Here is a 21,093-nt window from a genome sequence, read left to right on the forward strand (position 1 = left end):
TAGCTTAGTGATGAGCTTTGAGGGCACTATGGTGTTAAGACATGAACAAAATGCAACACGTGAATGCCGCTGTCTGTGCCCGTTTGTCTACCACTTTTAGTGTAGCCATTAGCGATGATGCTAATAATGATCCATCTTCTGGTAGATGGGAAGGCTTTGTCAAAAACCTTCTCAATTAAATGTTAACTACAAAGTAGCCTATACCTACCTGGCAGAAAGATATTATGATTATTTGCATCAATCCAGTCCCGATTTGTTTAGAAAACACAGCAATCACGTGTGCTACTGAAACACCGCTAACCTAACAGTGAAAATTTAGTACATTTTTCCCAGACATCAAACGTGGTCTCCTGATGTAGATTAAACATTGTTGCGGACTTAAAACATAAAATGTTGTTGTTTTTCTATTTCAAAAAAATATTTTGAGAGCGAAAACCAGAAACTGGGGAAAAACAGAAACCTGGAAAAACCAAATGGAGATAACAGAATTTGAGAAAAAACGAATGGAATTTGGCAAAAAAATAAAACTGATTATATAGCGCCCTACACACCTCAGTTGGCCAGTGAATATCGCACTGTGTGTTTCATGTTTCTATGTAAGCGGGAATGGCAGTGAACAAACCAATAGCTTTTGGTAATGCAATTTTGGTATTCCAGCTGCTACCGTCACATCTCAAATCCTAACAGGCTGTCAGATTTGGAACTGAATTATCGCACTGCTGTTTTCAGTTTTTTTCACTCTTATGCAAAATGTTTGGATTATCCGGACAGCAGAAGGTTATTCATGCATTTAGACAAGTCTTACTTCAAAAGCATACTGTGTGGTTATAGTACATTCAACTTGAATTACTTCAATGTAACCATTTTAAAACAACAGTCAGCTAATCTGTTTTCCCTGTCAATTGAAGACTCACTTATTCACCAATGTTTACAATTCAGTTTTACATTGACTCATTCATTAACCATGTGACTCTCCTTTCCCTCTCTAGACTATAGTATCCAAGTATGGATCCCAATTCCGAGGAAACTCCCAACATGACGCCCTGGAGTTCCTGCTTTGGCTTCTGGACCGAGTTCACGAGGATGTCAACTTGTCCTGCTGTAGCAACAATAATAACAAGACCAAAGCCCCAGGGAAGGTAAGAGTGCCTTCTCCATCCACTGTCACACAGTCACATTGAACTGAACTGAATTCAAAGTTTAGGCTAGAGCCACAAGTCTCAGCAGTGCCTTGCACTCCCCACTCACAATAGCAACAACTACTGTCTGCAATACCTTGCTGTATCTTCTCATCTTTTCATATACTTACAGAACCTTGGTTTCACAACAGAACGTCGGTTTCTCCAGGCTTTTGCAACAGCATCTTTAAGTGCTTTGCAGCTCTAAGTCTGTACAATTTAAATTCAGCTCTCAATTATTGATGTACTTATCTACCCTTGGATCTATACTAAAATGTGCTAACACAGCATTAATCGACTTTAATTGATGTACTCTGTGATTCGGAGAAGTTCTGAACAGAGGTGAGATGAAGGGCAGCATTGCATACAAGTGACATATTTCCTTCTCTTCTGTGCTCTAAATGGCATATGATTCAACAGATACATTTTGAAAATCCCGTGTGAGGGATAAAGCTCCCTCTATACCTTGTATTACCTACCCCCTTTGGTGAACTTGTTCATGTACCTGTTTGGAAACAATTGTCTCTCTGACAAACGTATTTCCTGTGTTTGAGGGGAGAAACAGCTTAGTGCTGTTGTGAGGGGTTTCCGTAGGTCTGTCTGCCAGTTAATATGCCCTGTGTGCTGCAGCCTTCTAGCTGATGCCACAAGTGAAACTGCTGCTGTCACAGGAGGCCTGCAACTTTGTTCTATAATGTCTTCTGTGCAGCCTGAGGAGTAGAATCAAAGCTGGGTAATTTGCTGTTTGATACTTTCTCTGTGCGTGGCTCCTCCTGAAGGTAGGCCTGTGGGCACAGCGGAGCCTGACACCCCCTGGATAGGCCTTTGATCTGTTCAACTGTGCCCATTAGTAGGGAGTTTCATGCATTATTAAAAACATTTCTGCTTTTGAAATACACCCCCTCTTTAGCAGTGTTATCAGGGTGATAACCAATGGAATGATTCATAACAAGTGCTAAATTCACCGTTGGTGAGTCATCACAAATAAATCTAAATGATATCAGTGTCCCTGCTCCCACAGGCATTACTCCACTGATTTATTCTGTTGTATCTTCGCTATTCTGGTGGAGGGGAATTTCCGTCTCAGATTCACAGAACAATACATCACTGTATTTGGGATTCAACATGTGTTTATCAAATTGGTATGTGAACACACAGATAACAATCTGCGTGTTTAGTAACAGAAGTGAGATGCATGGTTTGAGGGAGGGTAAATGGTGCAGTGTTCCGGACCAGCACAGCTTACTACATGATGAAATTGGCCAGAATGAAGCCATTGGCTTGGTTACGGCTAGGCCTGCTGGCTCCTGTTTTGGATAAAACACAGTTTGGTCTCAATTGAATTTGACACTCTGCATACTTGGGGCGGCAGGTAGCTTAGTGGTTAAGAGCGTTGTGCCAGTAACCGCAAGGTCGCTGGTTCTAATCCCCAAGCCGACTAGGTGAAAAATCTGTCGATGTGCCCTTGAGCAAGGCACTTAACCCTAATTGCTCCTGTAAGTCGCTCTGGATAAGAGCGTCTGCTAAATTACTAAAATGTAAATGTAAAAATTAATAGACATGAGATCAAAATAAGAGGTGGTCTCAAGCCGTGGGCTGTTGAAGTGAATCTCACTGACACTAACCACATAGGGACCTACTGAAGCAAAGGCTTTGGTTAAGACTAGAAACTAGACTGTGTGTAGGCTAAGACAGAAGTTTTGAGATTCAGTTGCCAATGTGAACTCAGCTTTGTGGTCTTGTATGTAAGACTCCTCAAAGTGTGATTTTCATACTTCATCTACAGTTGAAGTTGGAAGTTTACATACACCTTAGCCAAAAACATTTAAACTCAGTTTTTCACAATTCCTGACATTTAATCCTAGTAAAAATTCCCTGTCTTAGGTCAGTTAGGATCACCACTTTATTTTACGAATGTGATGATTTCCGAATAATAGTAGAGAGAATGATTTATTTCAGCTTTTATTTATTTCATCACATTCCCAGTGGGTCAGACGTTTACATACACTCAATTAGTATTTGGTAGCATTGCCTTTTAAATTGTTTATCTTGGGTCAAACGTTTCGGGTAGCCTTCCACAAGCTTCCCACAATAAGTTGGGTGAATTTTGGCCCATTCCTCCTGACAGAGCTGGTGTAACACTCAGGTTTGTAGGCCTCCTTGCTCGCACACAATTTTTCAGTTCTGCCCACAAATGTTCTATAGGCTTGAGGTCAGGGCTTTGTGATGGCCACTCCAATACCTTGACTTTGTTGTCCTTAAGCCATTTTGCGACAACTTAGGAAGTATGCTTGGGGTCATTGTCGATTTGGAAGACCCATTTGCAACCAAGCTTTAACTTCCTGACTGATGTCTTGAGATGTTGCTTCAATATATCCACATAATTTTCCTTCCTCATGATGCCATCTATTTTGTGAAGTGCACCAGTCCCTTCTGCAGCAAAGCACCCCCACAGCATGATGCTGGCACCCCTGTGCTTCACGGTTGGGATGGTGTTCTTCGGCTTGCAAGTTCCCCCCTTTTTCCTCCAAACATAACGATGATCATTATGGCCAAACAGTTCTATTTTTGTTTAATCAGACTAGAGGACATTTCTCCAAAAAGGACGATCTTTGTCCCCATGTGCAGTTGCAAACCGTAGTCTGGCTTTTTTATGGCGGTTTTGGAGCAGTGGCTTCTTCCTTGCTGAGCGGCCTTTCAGGTAATGTCGATATAGGACTCATTTTACTGTGGATATAGATACTTTTGTACCTTTTTCCTCCAGCACCTTCACAAGGTCCTTTGCTGTTGTTCTGGGATTGATTTGCACTTTTCGCACCAAAGTACGTTAATCTCTAGGAGACAGAACGCGTCTCCTTCCTGAGCGGTATGACGGCTGCCTGGTCCCATGGTGTTTATACTTGCGTACTATTGTTTGTACAGATGAATGTGGTACCTTCAGGCGTTTGGAAATTGCTCCCAAGGATGAACCAGACTTGTGGAGGTCTACAATTTTTTTTCTGAGGTCTTAATAATAATAATAATAATAATAAGGTCTTGGCTGATAGGTCTTGGCTGATTTATTTTCTGATTTCTTCTGATTTCTTCTGATTTCTTTTGATTTTCCCATGATGTCAAGCAAAGAGGCAGTGAGTTTGAAGGTAGGCCTTGAAATACATCCACAGCTACACCTCAGAAGCTTCTAAAGCCATGACATCATTTTCTGGAATTTTCCAAGCTGTTTAAAAAAGGCACAGTCAACTTAGTGTATGTAAACTTCTGACCCACTGGAATTGTGATACAGTGAATTATAAGTGAAATAATCTGTCTGAAAACAATTGTTGGAAAAATTACTTGTGTCATGCACAAAGTAGATGTCCTAACCGACTTGCCAAAACTATAGTTTGTTAACAAGAAATTTGTGGAGTGGTTGAAAAATGAGTTTTAATGACTCCAACCTAAGTGTATGTAAACTTCAGACTTAATAATATAATATTTAGCAGACGCTTTTATCCAAAGCGACTTACAATCATGCGTGCATACATTTTTTTTGTGTATGGGTGGTCCCGGGGATCGAACCCACTACATTGGCGTTATAAGCGCCATGCTCTACCAGCTGAGCTACAGAGGACTCAACTGTATCTTCCAACAGGTTAGTGTGTTTGCTTATGGGTGGGTGTGTTCTTGTGTATATGGGTGTATGCATGTGTGTAGGCTAAGTGATGCTCTGTGAGATGTGTGCGTGTGTGTGTGTGACAGTGAGTGTTTGTATGGGCCTCAGTTCATTGAGCCATTAAAATTGGTTGTTTGCTGTGAGCAATGAGCATTAGGTCCCCTCACACGCACTTCCCCCCTTTCTCCAATCCCCCCCCTCCCTCTATCTCCATGTTTCTGTTGACACCCCCCTCTTTGTTTATCTGGTAATATACAGTACTATGCAGTGTCTATCTAATACTTGAACAAAGCTTCAATTTGTGTCTGAGATGGGTTGCCCTTCAGTGCAGGACCAGAGGGCACAGGAGGTGATCTGGACTGTGTCTCTGTCTCTCCGTATGAGGCCACAGAGGACATCAGAGGAGGCTGGGACTGGAGGACTGCTGATAAGGCCTGTCATTATAAGTCTGGGACACGTCAGGGAAAAAGTCACCACACTTTGTTAACACCCAAGAGTCTGACGGTGTGAGGGACGAAAACCTGCTGTTTTTGACAGTGTGCCGCTCTGCTTCATCATTGCTTTTACACACTTTTACTTTAGTTTATGCAAGACAAACTGGTAATATCAATTTGGTTATCTTCCCACACCACACCTCCTGGTTCATCTTTCTGTGTGAAGGAGACACATTTGAACTGTTGAACTTGTTATTGTGTTGTCTGTCTGAGGGACTCTTCCTCCCTGTTATGTGGCCCCTTAAGCCCTGATTCCACTGGCACTTTGAAGTCAACCCAGTTTGGGCTGGCCTTGGTGGGCTAGCTCAAATTGTGTTTCCACTGCCTCCAGAAATGAGAAATGATGTCATGTTGCTAGGTAGCCAATATGTGGCTGCAGCTGGTTTCGCTAATATTGCATAACAGGCTAGCTAGCTAGCTTAATTCCTACCTTGCTTGCCATGGCATAGGTTATTAGCTAGCTAGCTAGCTAACCAAGCAAACCAGACGACAGGTTTGAGATGATGTAGCTGGCTAGCTTTCAATACGACCTGGCCAGCTAAAATTCCTGCTAGCTGACGTTAGCTAGCTAGCTTTTTTAAACTCTGATGTGCTAGCTAACGTTAGTTAGTTAGGATTTGAGGGCTGACTGTTCTCATAAAAGTGTATTGTGTAGTGCAAAAATGAATGAAGGATCCAGCTATGGTGGTAATTCGTGTCATGTCTGACTACTGCAGTACTGCTTGTCCATGTGCTAGCTAACAGCAACAATCCCAGACGAGCTAGCTAAACGTTGTATCAGCATCCAGCAGTGATCAGCTTGGTGGTTGCATAGTAACGGCATCACCAGCCCGAATTCTAATCAAGCTGGCACCAGTTGTAAAACTGGGCTGCGCTGGCCCAGATTTCCCTCGACCCAGCTCGAATTTGAGAATTCCATTAGAGCCAGCTCGAATTTGGCCCTAATTTTAAGTGCCAGTAGAAACGGGGCTTTAGTGTCAGAGCCTTTGTTCTCTCTCCATGGCAACAGCATAGGCCCTGGTGCTGTCATGGCTTCATCATGTATGCATTAGCCTGATTTCAACATCAGATGATCTTTTCCGCTCTGGCTGTTAAGTAAAGAAAACCCCTTCCAGAGGCTCATTGCTTGTCTCTGTGTTGGCTTTATACTGACAGGAATAGGAATCATGCTTTATATTGACCTCAATTAGATCTGTGGAAGTCATTATTAACCTGCCCTGAAAATCACATCAGCATGTCCTCATTAATGCCAAAGCTATTAATAATGACAGTCTACTGAGTCATTTAGCCTGAAATACATGGCTGACTAATCGATGGACAGACATCACCTCTCATGCAGCTGCATCTAAATTAGTACTAAGCTAATGCTACATGTTCTGTAATGATATGGGGTATGCCAACAAAGGTATATGACTGTCGACTAACATACAGTTGAAGTCGGAAGTTTACATACACTTAGGTTGGAGTCATTAAAACTCATTTTTCAACCACTCCACAAATTTCTTGTTAACAAACTATAGTTTTGGCAAGTCGGTTAGGACATCTACTTTGTGCATGACACAAGTATATTTTCCAACAATTGTTTTCAGACAGATTATTTCACTTATAATTCACTGTATCACAATTCCAGTGGGTCAGAAGTTTACATACACTAAGTTGACTGTGCCTTTAAACAGCTTGGAAAATTCCAGAAAATGATGTCATGGCTTTAGAAGCTTCTGATAGGCTAATTGACACAATTTGAGTCTATTGGAGGTGTACCTGTGGATGTATTTCAAGGCCTACCTTCAAACTCACTGCCTCTTTGTTTGACATCATGGGAAAATCAAAAGAAATCAGCCAAGACCTCCACATGTCTGGTTCATCCTTGGGAGCAATTTCCAAACACCTGAAGGTATCACGTTCATCTGTACAAACAATAGTACGTAAGTATAAACACCATGGGACCACGCAGCCGTCATGCCGCTCAGGAAGGAGACACGTTCTGTCTCCTAGAGATGAACGTACTTTGGTGTGAAAAGTGCAAAACAATCCCAGAACAACAGCAAAGGACCTTGTGAAGATGCTGGAGGAAAAAGGTACAAAAGTATCTATATCCACAGTAAAACGAGTCCTATATCGACATAACCTGAAAGGCCGCTCAGCAAGGAAGAAGCCACTGCTCCAAAACCGCCATAAAAAAGCCAGACTACGGTTTGCAACTGCACATGGGGACAAAGATCGTACTTTTTGGAGAAATGTCCTCTGGTCTGATGAAACAAAAATAGAACTGTTTGGCCATAATGACCATAGTTATGTTTGGAAGAAAAAGGGGAACGCTTGCAAGCCGAAGAACACCATCCCAACCGTGAAGCACGGGGGTGGCAGCATCATGCTGTGGGGGTGCTTTGCTGCAGAAGGGACTGGTGCACTTCACAAAATAGATGGCATCTTGAGGAAGGAGAAGTATGTGGATATATTGAAGCAACATCTCAAGACATCAGTCAGGAAGTTAAAGCTTGGTCGCAAATGGGTCTTCCAAATGGACAATGACCCCAAGCATACTTCCAAGGTTGTCGCAAAATGGCTTAAGGACAACAAAGTCAAGGTATTGGAGTGGCCATCACAAAGCCCTGACCTCCTATAGAAAATGTGTGGGCAGTTGGCTCTCTCAGGTGACAGACTCCATGAAGAGAAGTCTCCCCATTTTAGCACTGCTCAGACATCTATCACATCTAACTGTGTTTATCCTTCTCACATCACAAATAGTCAAACCCTTGTTGACGTCTGGGAAAAGGGGCTTGAAAGAGGTAGTTCAGAGGAGTTTGAGGGTTTGTTGTGTTGTGTTTGTTGTTGTGCTGTGGCAGGCTGCAACTCTGCCACCCTGCCGGAGCTATTGCAGTGCCAGTGGAGTAAGCCCGGGTCACCGGGAGGGTGGAGGGAGGGAGGCAACTGGTTTGTAAGTCCTCTCATGTCACCACAGAGCCCAGGGAGGGAGCTCCCTGCTAACCCAGGGGCTGAATTAATTGTTTTTCAGCACACGTTTGGTCACCATAAGCAGCACAAGAGACCCGGAGGAACAGTGGGAGTTCTCCCACCCCTGAGCTTCCAAGCTCTAGGGCAGTGGTTCCCAAACTTTTTCACTCTGGCCCCCCTTCAATCATTGGGGAACATGCCGCGCCCTCCCTCTATGGGCACAAGTACTGTCCATGAAACAAACTTTTCACACCCCTTTTGTTGGCCGAGAGAAAATGTTGCAGTTTTAAAGCTCATTTCCTGCAATTCTACACATTTTGCCATGTCTTATGTGTGTTCATGTTATATCTGAGCGACTCAAACATTACAACAAAATCAACAGGCTAAAATACCTAGTAAAAAATATTAGCTGACATGGGCTAGTTGATCTGGACATTTCGGACAAGTTATAAATAGCTCTCTAAGGTCTGCAATGACTGACATGACAAGAGGAAAACTGATGATGCACTACACCCAATTTCGAAATTGCACCTTGTGCATTCTACTATTACTATTATCAAGAGTAAGTTGTAAGCTCGACTGAGTTCCTTAAAAAGAAATACACACGCAGGCACACACACACACTGTAGTCACATCATGGAACTGGCATTCAGTTTGTTGACCGTTTATCACTTAGGAAACAGTGCTGGTGTGAAGCTCTCTCTCTGTATCATGAATGCGGCCCTTTGTAAGCCGGAGGAAGAAAGAGACGCTTGTTGAGCACTGCTAGTGAAGAGAGGGAGAGGTGAGACAGGGTTGTGTTGGGCTCTGTATAACAGTGTGGCTGTGGGTGGGGAATCCTTAACGGGTAGTGACAGACTGACAGATAAGCAAACCTCCATTCAAGGACATCAATGTTGCAGATTCAGTACAGTACAGCAACTGTTGTCATGTTTGATGATATTTCAATTATTTGTATCTGATTTACAAATGTGTTTACTTATCCAGAACAAGGAGCAGTTTGGGTACAGTAAGGACTTTTGCTCTCAGTGAACCCTCAGCCCTCATACAGAGTTGGAACATGAGTAGGGGACTGTGGATGTAATGCAGTCAGTGCTGTCACAGCAAACACACAGGCAGTAAAAAAGCTTTTGAGAGATTTGAGCTGGTCCAAGCCATTCACTTCAGGGAATGGGATATTCTCAAGAGGGCCTTGGGAATCTACTGTATCTGTGCCCATAGAGAAGCAGAGGGGGGGCACATTGTTCAGGGTTCAGTCTTGGGACAAAGAGGATTATGATCAGTGGTACTCATGATGCAAGCCAGGAAAAGAGATAGCACTGAAGGCTAGCTACCAGAGACTCTCAACAACAGAAGGTCACTACGCAGGACATTCCCATGCAGGGTCAAATGAAGAGTTATGTCCTGCACTGGTTCCTCAGCCACGCTGAGAACAATCACAGCTATAAGTATCAAGGTCACCAAGGTCAGAAACACTATCCTCAGAACCTTTTAAGGCATCATCCTCTCTTCTCTTCCCTGTCTCCTCATAAAGATCTGTTGTAATTTACAGAGAGTGCACTAACTAAGCCCCCCACCAATACCTAACCACAATAACATGACTTACAGCAGCACCGACCGGCACAATGGGCCATGTGTGGTCACTGTTTTCCAGTCAGGGAGGGCAGGGTGCAGGCCTATTGTGCCTGTGAGTGTTTCCTCTCCCCACCTTTGATTCTGTCTGCGCTGTAGATCAGAATGGCTTCCTGTGACTCGGAGCCACCCAGCTGGAAAAGCAGCTTGGAGGAAAGGGTACCAATATGACCGCTCTGTGTTTGTGTTCTCCTTTGAACTCTAACCCAGATTAGTGTTGATTGGCCGATACATACTGGGCTCATGTTCTGTATCGCTTCCCCACAGAGCCTGAGAGTGTTTTTGTGTGTGTGTGTGTGTGTGTGTGTGAGTGTGCGCATGTGTGTGTGAATTGCTGTGTGTGTGATCTTTCAACTGTTGACTTCTCATGGAGGTTTAATTTGAGAGCGTCCCTCCCTTTGCCAGGAGCACTGTTCTTGAAAAAGGACATTTTAAAATGTATCTGCAGTCTGCCGGGGTTCCACTGGCACAGACACAATTAAGATGCCTCAGACACCCCAATGTATCACTCAAGGTTTAAGGAGCAGTTAAGGACATTTCTATATACTGCACTGTCGCTGAGCCACCACTTCTGTGTGGAATGCCTTCTCCAAGTCTACCTGTAAAAAGGTTCATAATTATATAGGCTAGTTGGCAGCAGATTTCCATGACCGTTTGACTTCACTTCACTTTATTTGGATATCTTTGATAAGTAATTTTGAATCGGGTAACATGTTTTGTAAACCACCTGTGTATAATACATTTATAACACCTTATACAGTTGCTGTAAGCATTCTTTACAGTTCATGGCTCTTGATAGACATACTGTACATGTTTCTGTAAGTATATTCCAAAGCCATTACACAGAGGTGGTATATATAAATAGTTACTAGTCTTTCTTGACTTTTGCTCCTGTCATTATATCCCCATCTGTGGGTGTTGTCTCCTGGCTATCACCACAGTGTGTCAGCAGCATAGTAATAAACCCCATCAGCTCAGGAGACCTACCTGCCTTCATTAGAAGGAATTTCTCCCTCTGCCTCCGCTGATGCCTCCCTAAAGCCAATTCGGCTTATGAGACACTAATGATTAATTTCACAAAGTCATATTCAGCCACTTCCAAAAAGTGCTGTGTTTCCTCCCTCTTTTTGTTTCAGACTTGATGGTATTTCTATGAAAACAAGCAGCGGGACGGCAGGTCAGATCCACTCAGCATTGGTGGAGGATGATTCTCTCCACTGGGCTGTAATGTTTTTACTGTTATTATACTTTTTACTATGGATGTTTAGCGAGTCTGCTCTATAGAATAATATCTACTGTAGGTTACCAATGACTGCAGCATTGTGGAGATTACCTCATACACTAGATAAGAGAGTGTTACAGGATGCCAACAATTGTGCTCCACCAGTGGGTTTTACCATGGTTGAAAATCTGTAAATGCTCTGAGTAGACCACTAGCCATGACTGACATGAGGTCAGAGAGACCAGGACTGAGTCACATCATCCCCTGCTGACCTCCTCTTGTCACGCCTGCTCCCGCTCCCCCTCCCTGACGCTCGAGGGCGCCAGGCTGCCAATCATTACACACACCTGTCACCATCGTTACACGCATCAGCGCTCATTGGACTCACCTGGACTCCTTCCCTTTGTTAATTACCTCCCCTATATCTGTCTGTTCCTCTGTTTGATCCCTGTGTCACCATTGATGTTGTTTTGTTTCCCCTGTCCAGACGCTGTCTGTGTTTTCTTCCATGTTTTTATTTATTAAATCATCACCCTGTACTTGCTTCCTGTCTCCCAGCGTCTGTCGAACCGAGATCGTTACAGAATGCAGACACACAAAATTGGAAGCATCAGGAAGTTTTTGTTTTGTTTTTGCTGGGGTTGGTGACGTCGAGTCCGGATGCCGCGGCCGAAGGAACCGGGGGTGCCTCAGCTGGCTTGTCGGGCTTCCATGCCTTAGCTGGCTCGAGAGGTTTCCTTGCCTCGGTTGGCTCGGCAGACTCCCATCCCACGTCATGCCTCAGCCGGCTCGTCAGGCTCCCACACCTTGGCCGTCCCGTCAGGCTCGACAGGTTCCCGCGCCTCGGCCAGCTCGGGATGTCCTTGTTCCATCGCGCTCTAGCGACTCCTTGTGGCGGGCCGGGCGCATGCACGCTGACTTCGGTCGCCAATTGTACAGTGTTTCCTCCGACACATTGGTGCGGCTGGCTTCCGGGTTAAGCGAGCAGTGTGTCAAGAAGCAGTGCGGCTTGGCAGAGTTGTGTTTTGGAAGATACAAGGCTCTCGACTTACCCTCTCCCGAGTCCGTACAGGAGTTGTAGCGATGGGACAAGGCTAACTACCAATTGGGGAGAAAAAGGGGTAAAAATTACCCACAAAAAATAAGAACAACAACTGCAAAAAAAGCTAAATGTATTACTCCCTAGAAGATCATATATATAGTACATTGTATGTAGCCAGGTTCCGCACTTCTATATTTTTTACCCCCCAATTTCGTGATACCCAATTGGTAGTTACGATCTTGTCTCATCACTGCAACTCCCCTACGGACTCGTGAGAGGCGAAGGTCGAGAGCCATGCGTCCTCCGAAACACGACTCTGCCAAGCCACACTGCTTCTTGACACACTGCTCGCTTAACCTGGAAGCCAGCCGTACCAATGTGTAAGTGGAAACACCGTTCAACTGACAACCGATGTCAGCTTGCAGGTGCCCGGCCCGCCACAAGGAGTTGCTAGAGCACGATGAGACAAGGAAATCCCCGCCGGCGAAACCCTCCCCTAACCCGGACGACGCTGGGCCAATTGTGCGCCGCCCCATAGGTCTCCCAGTCACAGCCGGCTGTGACACAGCCTGGGATCGAACCTGAGGCTGTAGTGGCACCTCAGCACTGCGATGCAGTGCCTTAGACCGTTGCACCACTCGGGAGGCCAAGGTTCAGCACTTTTGAGAAATACACATCAAAAGACTCAAGGCAAACAATTTAACTTAACTGTCACTAGCATGTGCTTTCAGGGTACTGTAAGAATTCAATCTGGATTGTGGTGTACACTTTTTTAACTGTAGTAAATACTACTGTATTGAATTTGCATATACCCTACACATTCCCCTCCCCCATATCTCAATTTGTGCCACCCATAAGTGAGAAACTTACATGCTAAGTATAGATCATATATTGTGTTCCATACAGATTATAAGAAAGAGCAGAAGCTCTAAACTATCCGTTCAGACCCTAGTCCTAACTACCTACAGTTTATGGAAAATGTTCTCTTTTAGTATATCTCCAATAGGGTTCCTCAAGGACAAAGCCTCCACTTCTATGTCAAAGATAACAAAACAAAAACACTATAGTACATACTATAGTATATTACAGTCTGCAAAAACACTACAGTAAATACTACAGTATACTACAATCCGCAAAAACACTACATTAATTACTATTATGTTTTACTACAGTATTTATATTATAGTTAACTGTAAATACTACAGTATACTACAGTATTCACTGTAGTGTTTTTGCAGAATTTAGTCAATACTACAGTAAAGTCCGCAAAAACACTGAAGTGAATACTATAGTATTTATACCATAGTATACTATAGTATTTTCTTCATGTGGGCAGTTGTCGTTCTGCAGAGCCCAGGAACAGACAGCAGAAAGTAGAGTTCAACCAGAGGTCAGAATCAATCCAGAGGTCATGGTACACTATATATACAAAAGTATGTGGACACTCCTTCAAATTAGTGGATTCGGCTATTTCAGCCACACCCATTGCTGACAGGTGTATAAAATCGAGCACAAAGCCATGCAATCTCCATAGACAAACATTGGCAGTAGAATGGCCTTACTGAAGAGCTCAGTGACTTTCAATGTGGCACCGTCATAGGGTACCACCTTTCCAACAAGTCAGTTCGTCAAATTTCTGCCCTGCTAGAGCTGCCCCGGTCAACTGTAACTGCTGTTATTGTGAAGTGGAAGCGTCTAGGAGCAACAAAGGCTCAGCCGCGAAGTGGTAGGCCACACAAGCTCACAGAACGGGACCGCCGAGTGCTGAAGAGCGTAAAAATTGTCTGTCCTCGGTTGCAACACTCACTATCGAGTTCCAAACTCCCTCTGGAAGCAATGTCAGCACAATAACTGTTCGTTGGGAGCTTAATGAAATGGGTTTCCATGGCCGAGCAGCCGCACACAAGCCTAAGATCACCATGCGCAATGACAAGAGTCGGCTGGAGTGGTGTAAAGCTCGCCGCCATTAGACTCTGGAGCAGTGGAAATGCATTCTATCACGCTTCACCATCTGGCAGTCCAACGGACAAATCTGGGTTTGGCGGATGCCAGGAGAACGCTACCTGCCCAAATGCATAGTGCCAACTGTAACGTTTGGTGGAGGAGGAATAATGGTCTGGGGCTGTTTTTCATGGTTCGGGCTAGGCCCCTTATTTCCAGTGAAGGGAAATCTTAACGCTACAGCATACATTGACATTCTAGACGATTCTGTGCTTCCAACTTTGTGGCAACAGTTTGGGGAAGGCCCTTTCTTATTTCAGCATGACAATGCCCCTGTGCACAAAGCGAGATCCATACAGAAATTATTTGTCAAGATCGGTATGGAAGAACTTGACAGGCCTGCACAGAGCCCTGACCTCAACCCCATCGAACACCTTTGGGATGAATTGGAACGCCGACTGTGAGCCAGGCCTAATCGCCCAACATCAGTGCCCAACCTCACTAATGCACTTGTGGCTGAATGGAAGCAAGTCCCCGCAGCAATGTTCCAACATCTAGTGGAAAGCCTTCCCAGAAGAATGGAGGCTGTTATAGCAGCAAAGGGAGGACCAACTCCATATTAATACCCATGATTTTGGAATTAGTTGTTCGACGAGCATGTGTCCACATACTTTTGGTCATTTAGTGTATAACCAGTCCTGAGATGCCAGGGTTCATTGTAGCTGATTCCCTTTGTGACCTCACAGACGGATCCCAGGCCAGAATTCTGCCTCTGGACAGGTCTGCTTTCTAACATATTCCTACTAACCAGACCTGACCAGACACACACATCATCTAGCAGGCCACTACACATCTACTACACACCCTGTTCAGCAGATCATTCCCACCTAGCATGTCCATAACGATGCTCCCACAAAGAGTGATTCCCTATGAGGTGGGGCTCTGACAGTAGTGCTGATACCCCTGTCCACCTTGACTAAAGAAGGGGCTATTTTTAGAGAGGGACGTGGTAGGAGGTTTCTCAGAGGGAGACGTCCATTATTCATTAACGCTGTGCGTGTCAGCTCTCTCTCTTTCACTGTCTGTGTGTTCAGCTCTATCAGAGAGGTTAGGGCTCTGCTGCCGCAGCCCCTGTTCTCAATCACTCTTCTATAGTGCTCTGCACCCTCCACAGGCACATGTCCATCTCTGTGTTTCCATGGATGTTTAAATTATTCATGGCAGGGCCATTACTGGGAATGCTCGTCCCCCTTTACGCTCCATCCCTGAAAATCCATCAGGACGAGACAGGTGATCCACGCAGGACATTTGCCGGAATTCCTCTGCGGTGGAGTGAAAGTGCCCAGGTTCCTGAACACTGGTATGAATCACTATGGGTGACATTTGGGTTAATTATTTAAGACCTCACTAGAGGACAGACCATTCTGTTAATGTGTGTGATTGCAGGCTCTCAGTCAGCACCACAATGAAATAAAGTCCTGTTGTGATCCTTATCTATCTTGGTGTTGTCATTACACTCTGTGGAGAGCTGACGATGGGTGAATGTTTCCGACGGGAATCACTGTGCTTCTCAGTGCTACCAGTGCCAAGTCCGTTTTTAATGGCATCTCAACCGGGGAATTGTGTTTACTGTGTGAAGTGAATGGCCTCGAGCGTGGTGGAGCGTTGTAAGATCAGGGAGTTTGTTTGCACTGTAGCGCTTATTATCTCGATTTTATCCTTCAATTTTACACTTACCAATGTCTGGACACGGACTTAAATCGCTGTCAAAACTGTCTGGCATGCTCTGGTGGTTACAGAAAATGACCCCTTTGAGCCACCGTCCACTTTCGCTAGCCGATAACAATGCTGAAGTATTTTTCTCTGGTCAGTCAGCTCAGGAATAACAATAGATTAACTCTGTGACCCCCCCCCCCCCCCCCCCGTTGACAGTGCTGCGCTAGCGACTAGGCCCTAGTCCTTCCACTCAGTTGTATCTTTGTAATTTATCTAAATCCTAGAAATCAATTACTCCGCTGTAGGGGCCAGGGTGAGGGATTGGAGTTTTAATGTTCTCCTTACTCCCGGGGTATCGGCACACGCCTCTCCTGGCATTGAGGCTTTTGGATTAAGCAAGGTTGACAATTTCACAACTTAACATATCTTGGGTATTAGCGGTCGCACGTTACTACTACATGATGAGTTCTATTTTGTGCATTAAACTGACAGTGGCTGAAATTCCTCCATGTTCTCTTTTCAGACTTCATCAATGTCCTCATGTCCTCTGTGCCCAGTCAAGTGCCCCTTCACAATAATCATTCACTTTGTAAAGTGTGGTCTTATACTGTAAATAGATACAGCAGAGTACTTTCTTTAGAAGGGACTTTCACTAGAACTGTTTGAAAGGACACTTTGATAAGCCATTGGAATAAGCCAATCAAATGATAATCTGATCTGACATTTACTGTGATCCCTGTATCGATCTACTCTATGTCCATCCTGAACACAAACTTGTGACCAATGACCATGCTTTTCTTCATGTGGTTCTACTGTATGTTTGCGATATTGTACTGTATCTGTGACTGAAATAATTTTCAAGGGGATAATTGCTGATCATAATGTCAATTTATTTTATTTTACTTGATATAATCTTTAAGGATGCCTACTGGGCACACACTGGTTGAGTCAACGTTGTTCACAAATCATTTCAATGAAATTACGTTGTACCAACGTGGAATAGACGTCTGTGCCCAGTGGGTAGTTGCTTTTAATGGCAATATTTGTTGACCAAATTAAATTCAGCTTATTTTACTCAATTTAGATGCTGAAGTGTCTGAGGTTGTTGTGATGCCTCCCACCACCCCTACCAAGCACTAAGTTGAACAAATGAAACGTCTGTTAGTTTGTTTACTCAGTATTGCTGTTAATAAGAACACTGGGGCAAAGTCAAATAAATATGACTAAGTTGCCTGCGGCAGGCAAGCAATCATAGCCTTTGCTGATGAAGCTATTTATACAGGTTTAGTAATAAATCATTATTTGTCCACTGCTTCTAATGAAAAGTTCCCTCATCAGTTGGCCTCTCCTCTCCATTATAGGGCTCTGCTCTGTCAGTGAGACTCACTCAACCACAGCCACCTCATCTTAGAACTGTCATTTTAATTTCTTCTGAATCTCCCTTTTGAAAATGTGTTTATCTCCATGTTCACTTATAGCAGAGCACTAAGGCTCCATCCATCACAGACATACTGCTGTTTTGTGTCACAGAGTTGATGGCCTAGAAGAAGCAGCAGACATGAACACTGGCTTTTTGACAACTTGCTGTTTCTCTTTGTGTCCATGACAAGAGGAGTCATTTGATAAAGCGTTTATCAAGGACACGCATTACAGTACATTATGTTCCCGTCTTGTACATCAGTCTGTTGCCTTGCTAAGTGTTTGTGTGTATGTCCGGGCATGCGTGTGTGTGTGTGTACAACTCACAAGAAACTGTACAAGATAGAAAACATCCCACTGACAGGGGGACAAACTTCATCATGAATGAACATACAGTGAGCTACAGCATTTTGTCCCAGCAGATACATTACTGTAGGCTCTACTACCATGGTATTTGTGCTATTACCACAAAATGACTATATTTTCAGAAGGAATAAGTGTTGTCCTAAAATCAGGCTTTCTATGTTGACTCAAAATATCTACTTTCCACCTTTTTCTGCCTAACCCATTTTACTGGCATTTCTATCAGGTTTGAGCTTGACCTTTTTCTGACAACCAATTTTCAAGATAGCATCTACATTTTTAATAGCCGGACATCGGCACACATTTCAGCAAATAATCGCCTTTTTCAAATAAATGCCGGGTCTAAATGAGTTGTTTACGAGTGAACTTCAGTGAATAATGTAAAGATTGCGTAAAAGAAGATAGAGGAGAGCAACATCATTTCCATAGATGAGACAGCAGTGTGTTTTGACATGGTTGGCTCAACTACGGGGGATACAAGACACAACGAGTGAGAGAATGGTGCTGAAGCGCGAAGTCGTTGTTGTCCTAGTCTTTGCAAGTCTGATCTGCGATGGATTTGTTAATATAATGTTTATACTGGTCATACTGGTCACATTAAACAGTGTGGTAGTCTTTTCAACATTTTATTGAGCAAAAGCTGTGTGCATTAAGGAAAGAGACACCTGGCTCAAATAGAAGCCTGTCTCTAATAAGCGCTGGTTGTGTTCAGTGATTGAAGCAAATAAACACCCGGGCTATTAATGGAAGTTTTGCGGTACATAAATAAAAACTGTAAAAATATTACTTTGAGCACAGTAGCAGTTTTAGTTAATTTAATGGAAATCGTTATGTAGCCTGATCAGTTTAGATGACTTCTGCCTTACTGAACCATACCAGCATGCTGAGTGTCTCAGTTTCTCACTGTGCTCACGTCTTTAGTAGGGCCGGGACGATACCAGTATCGGGATACTCGTTAGTATCGTGACAAGGAAACAAAACACGAAGCAGAATTGACTTCCTTAGGAAAACAGCCCTAATGTTGGAAACAAACATCATAATGTTGTCATCCAGAGTCACATGTATTTACTTTCCAAACTATAGCACACAGTATTTTACATACAGCAGGTTTTTAAAGGACCAAATAGTTGATCTGCTTCGTGTTTACATTTTTGCCATGGAAAAAAGATTGCGATACTGGTATGGTCCCAGCCCTAGGAGCAGTTGCTGCTAACATGCTGCTGCCGCCTCGCAGTCTGATGACTTGGCCAGGCTGACCAGGGAATTTAGTGAGGTGATAAGACCGTGTCTGGGCTGGGCTCATTGGTCTCTGAACACTGTGTTGTTATCTCTGCATAAAGATAGCTCTGGAATGTATAAGCTCTCCAGCTCCAGTCAACTCTGTCACTGAGGAGGCCAGAGAGTGGTAGTAGGGCATGAATTCAGCTAGCTCTATGTTCTGTAGGAGCATAGGCCTCATGGGAGCAGACCACATAACCTCTCTCTCTCTGCTCTCAATGCCTGCTCTAAAGACATGTTACCCCTTGACCAATAAGAGGAGGCTCAGCAGAGCATGACCGTACCACACAGGGAGGGGAAAAGAGAGAATGTTATGAGAGAAGGATGAGGGAGTGACTGAGTGGGGTAGAGTGTGATGGAGAGAGCTAAAACCATAGAGTGACTCACTAACGTGAGAGTGGAGGGAAATGAGAGAAGAGGGAACATTTGTCATTGTATGTGCCTATTGAAGCCCCGTGCAAGAGGGGAAGGTCATGCGTCGGTCACATTCCGGTCTGTGCTAAACTGAAGTGGACTTGGAAGAAAAGACTCAGTGGCGTTGCTTAGTTAGAGGAAATCTCCTCCTGAGCACTCCCACACCACTACACTTTTTTCCACAGAACCACCTTTCAGCTCCACTTGTGAGACGGGGTCATGGTTGAGCTGGCTGCCTGGGAACAGTGGCAGTCATTATGGGATCAGGACAGGAGACGTGGTGTGGTGTGGTGTGGTGGAGAAAGAGTCAACAGAGAGAGTTAACACAATAGCAGAGACTTGGCGAGCAATAATGCTCTGACAGCCTCCATGAGCCTGTCATATGAAGGCTAAAATGATATGATGACAATGCATTTTCAAGTGCCTGGCGTCTAGGTACAGCGCTCTAGTTACTACAGTAATAATGTGCTAACATGGAAATGTGGTTTTAGCTTGGCCTTTTCCAAGTCAACCACTCTTGATAAGAAAAGGTGAGTCAGAGATTTGTTATCATGGTTAAACGTGTACATGTACATCCAGTGGCTTTGTTCAGGTGCTGAATGTTGAAAGTATGAATGTTTATTTGCAATATAAAATAATCCAGACACCTCAAATGTTCTTTGTGACAAATGTCACCTTCAAAGTCAAAGCCGTTTCAGTTTGGGAGCTACACACATGCACACAAACACACACACACACACACACACACACACAAAGGCTCTATTGTAGTCACATATTTACTCCATAATGTACAGTTGTGTACCATGAAATATCTCTGCTAGGCATCTGAAGTGCGTCATGTTACTTCACTAAATCCTGAAGGCCTAAAGGCAAATGGCAGCTCAAATTCCTTTTGCACTTGAAAATCTGATGAAAGTATCTTTGGCGCATAATGCTCCCTTTATTTTTTATTTATAACCATTGTTATCCCACAATGTGCTTGTTTTGCAGGAATAAAGGCTGAACTGTGTCCTCTTACCTATACTTTGATGCAAATCAGCTACGGTAACTGTGTTCGTAACTGTATAAATCAGGAAATAGACAATAAGGAAAGCACATTGTCAGTGAGCACATATTGTGCAGTTGATATTGACTATAGTGCAGAGGCATGTTGAAGTTTCACACGTCCTCGAAGAGAGATTGTGAGAGCTCAGTAACAGTACTGATCGATAATCAAGCCAGCAAATTGTTTTGTTATTTGCTGTTAAATTGATTTACCATGATTTCTTTCAAAGACATTCATGAAGGGATGGCGGTTAGAGCATTGAGCCAGTAACCGAAAGGTCGCTATTTCGAATACCCGAACCGACAAGGTGAAAAATCTGTTGATTTGCCCTTGAGCAAGGCACTTAAGCCTAATTTGCTCCAGGGGCACCGTACTACTATGACTGACCCTGTAAAACAACACATTTCGCTGCACCTATCTGGTGAATGTGACAATAAAACATATTTGTTTCATCCCAGGAAATGAGAGGGGTAATTATGCCTAATGAATGCCCCTAATGACATTATACAGTATTACCTCTCTTTTTCTCAGTCATCCATCCTGTCTCAGTGCCTATGGTATGGTACCTTTTGTTTAGTTTTTACAATTGCTGTACCAAAATATCCATCACAACTACATCTCCTCCTGGCACTCCTGTCACAAGACAGCGTGGTTTTATGAAATGGTGCAACCATGACCCTGATACCATAGTGAGAGAATGATTCAGATTTGACATTACATTGGTTTCAAATGACTACACTGC

At 43.8% G+C, this 21,093-nt stretch overlaps 1 protein-coding gene across 1 annotated transcript in view; it reads left to right on the plus strand.

The window, feature by feature from the left end:
• Window positions 1-21,093, plus strand: part of LOC311101598 (ubiquitin carboxyl-terminal hydrolase 43-like) — a 92,617-nt gene that overhangs the window by 10,709 nt on the left and 60,815 nt on the right. Inside the window, exon 2 of the mRNA XM_084142728.1 lies at window positions 990-1,139. Coding sequence (XP_083998854.1) covers window positions 990-1,139 — 150 coding nt within the window. The remainder of the gene's footprint in view (window positions 1-989; window positions 1,140-21,093) is intronic.

Source organism: Coregonus lavaretus (assembly GCF_964263955.1).
Source record: "Coregonus lavaretus genome assembly, chromosome: 2".
Classification (NCBI taxonomy): Eukaryota; Metazoa; Chordata; class Actinopteri; order Salmoniformes; family Salmonidae; genus Coregonus; species Coregonus lavaretus.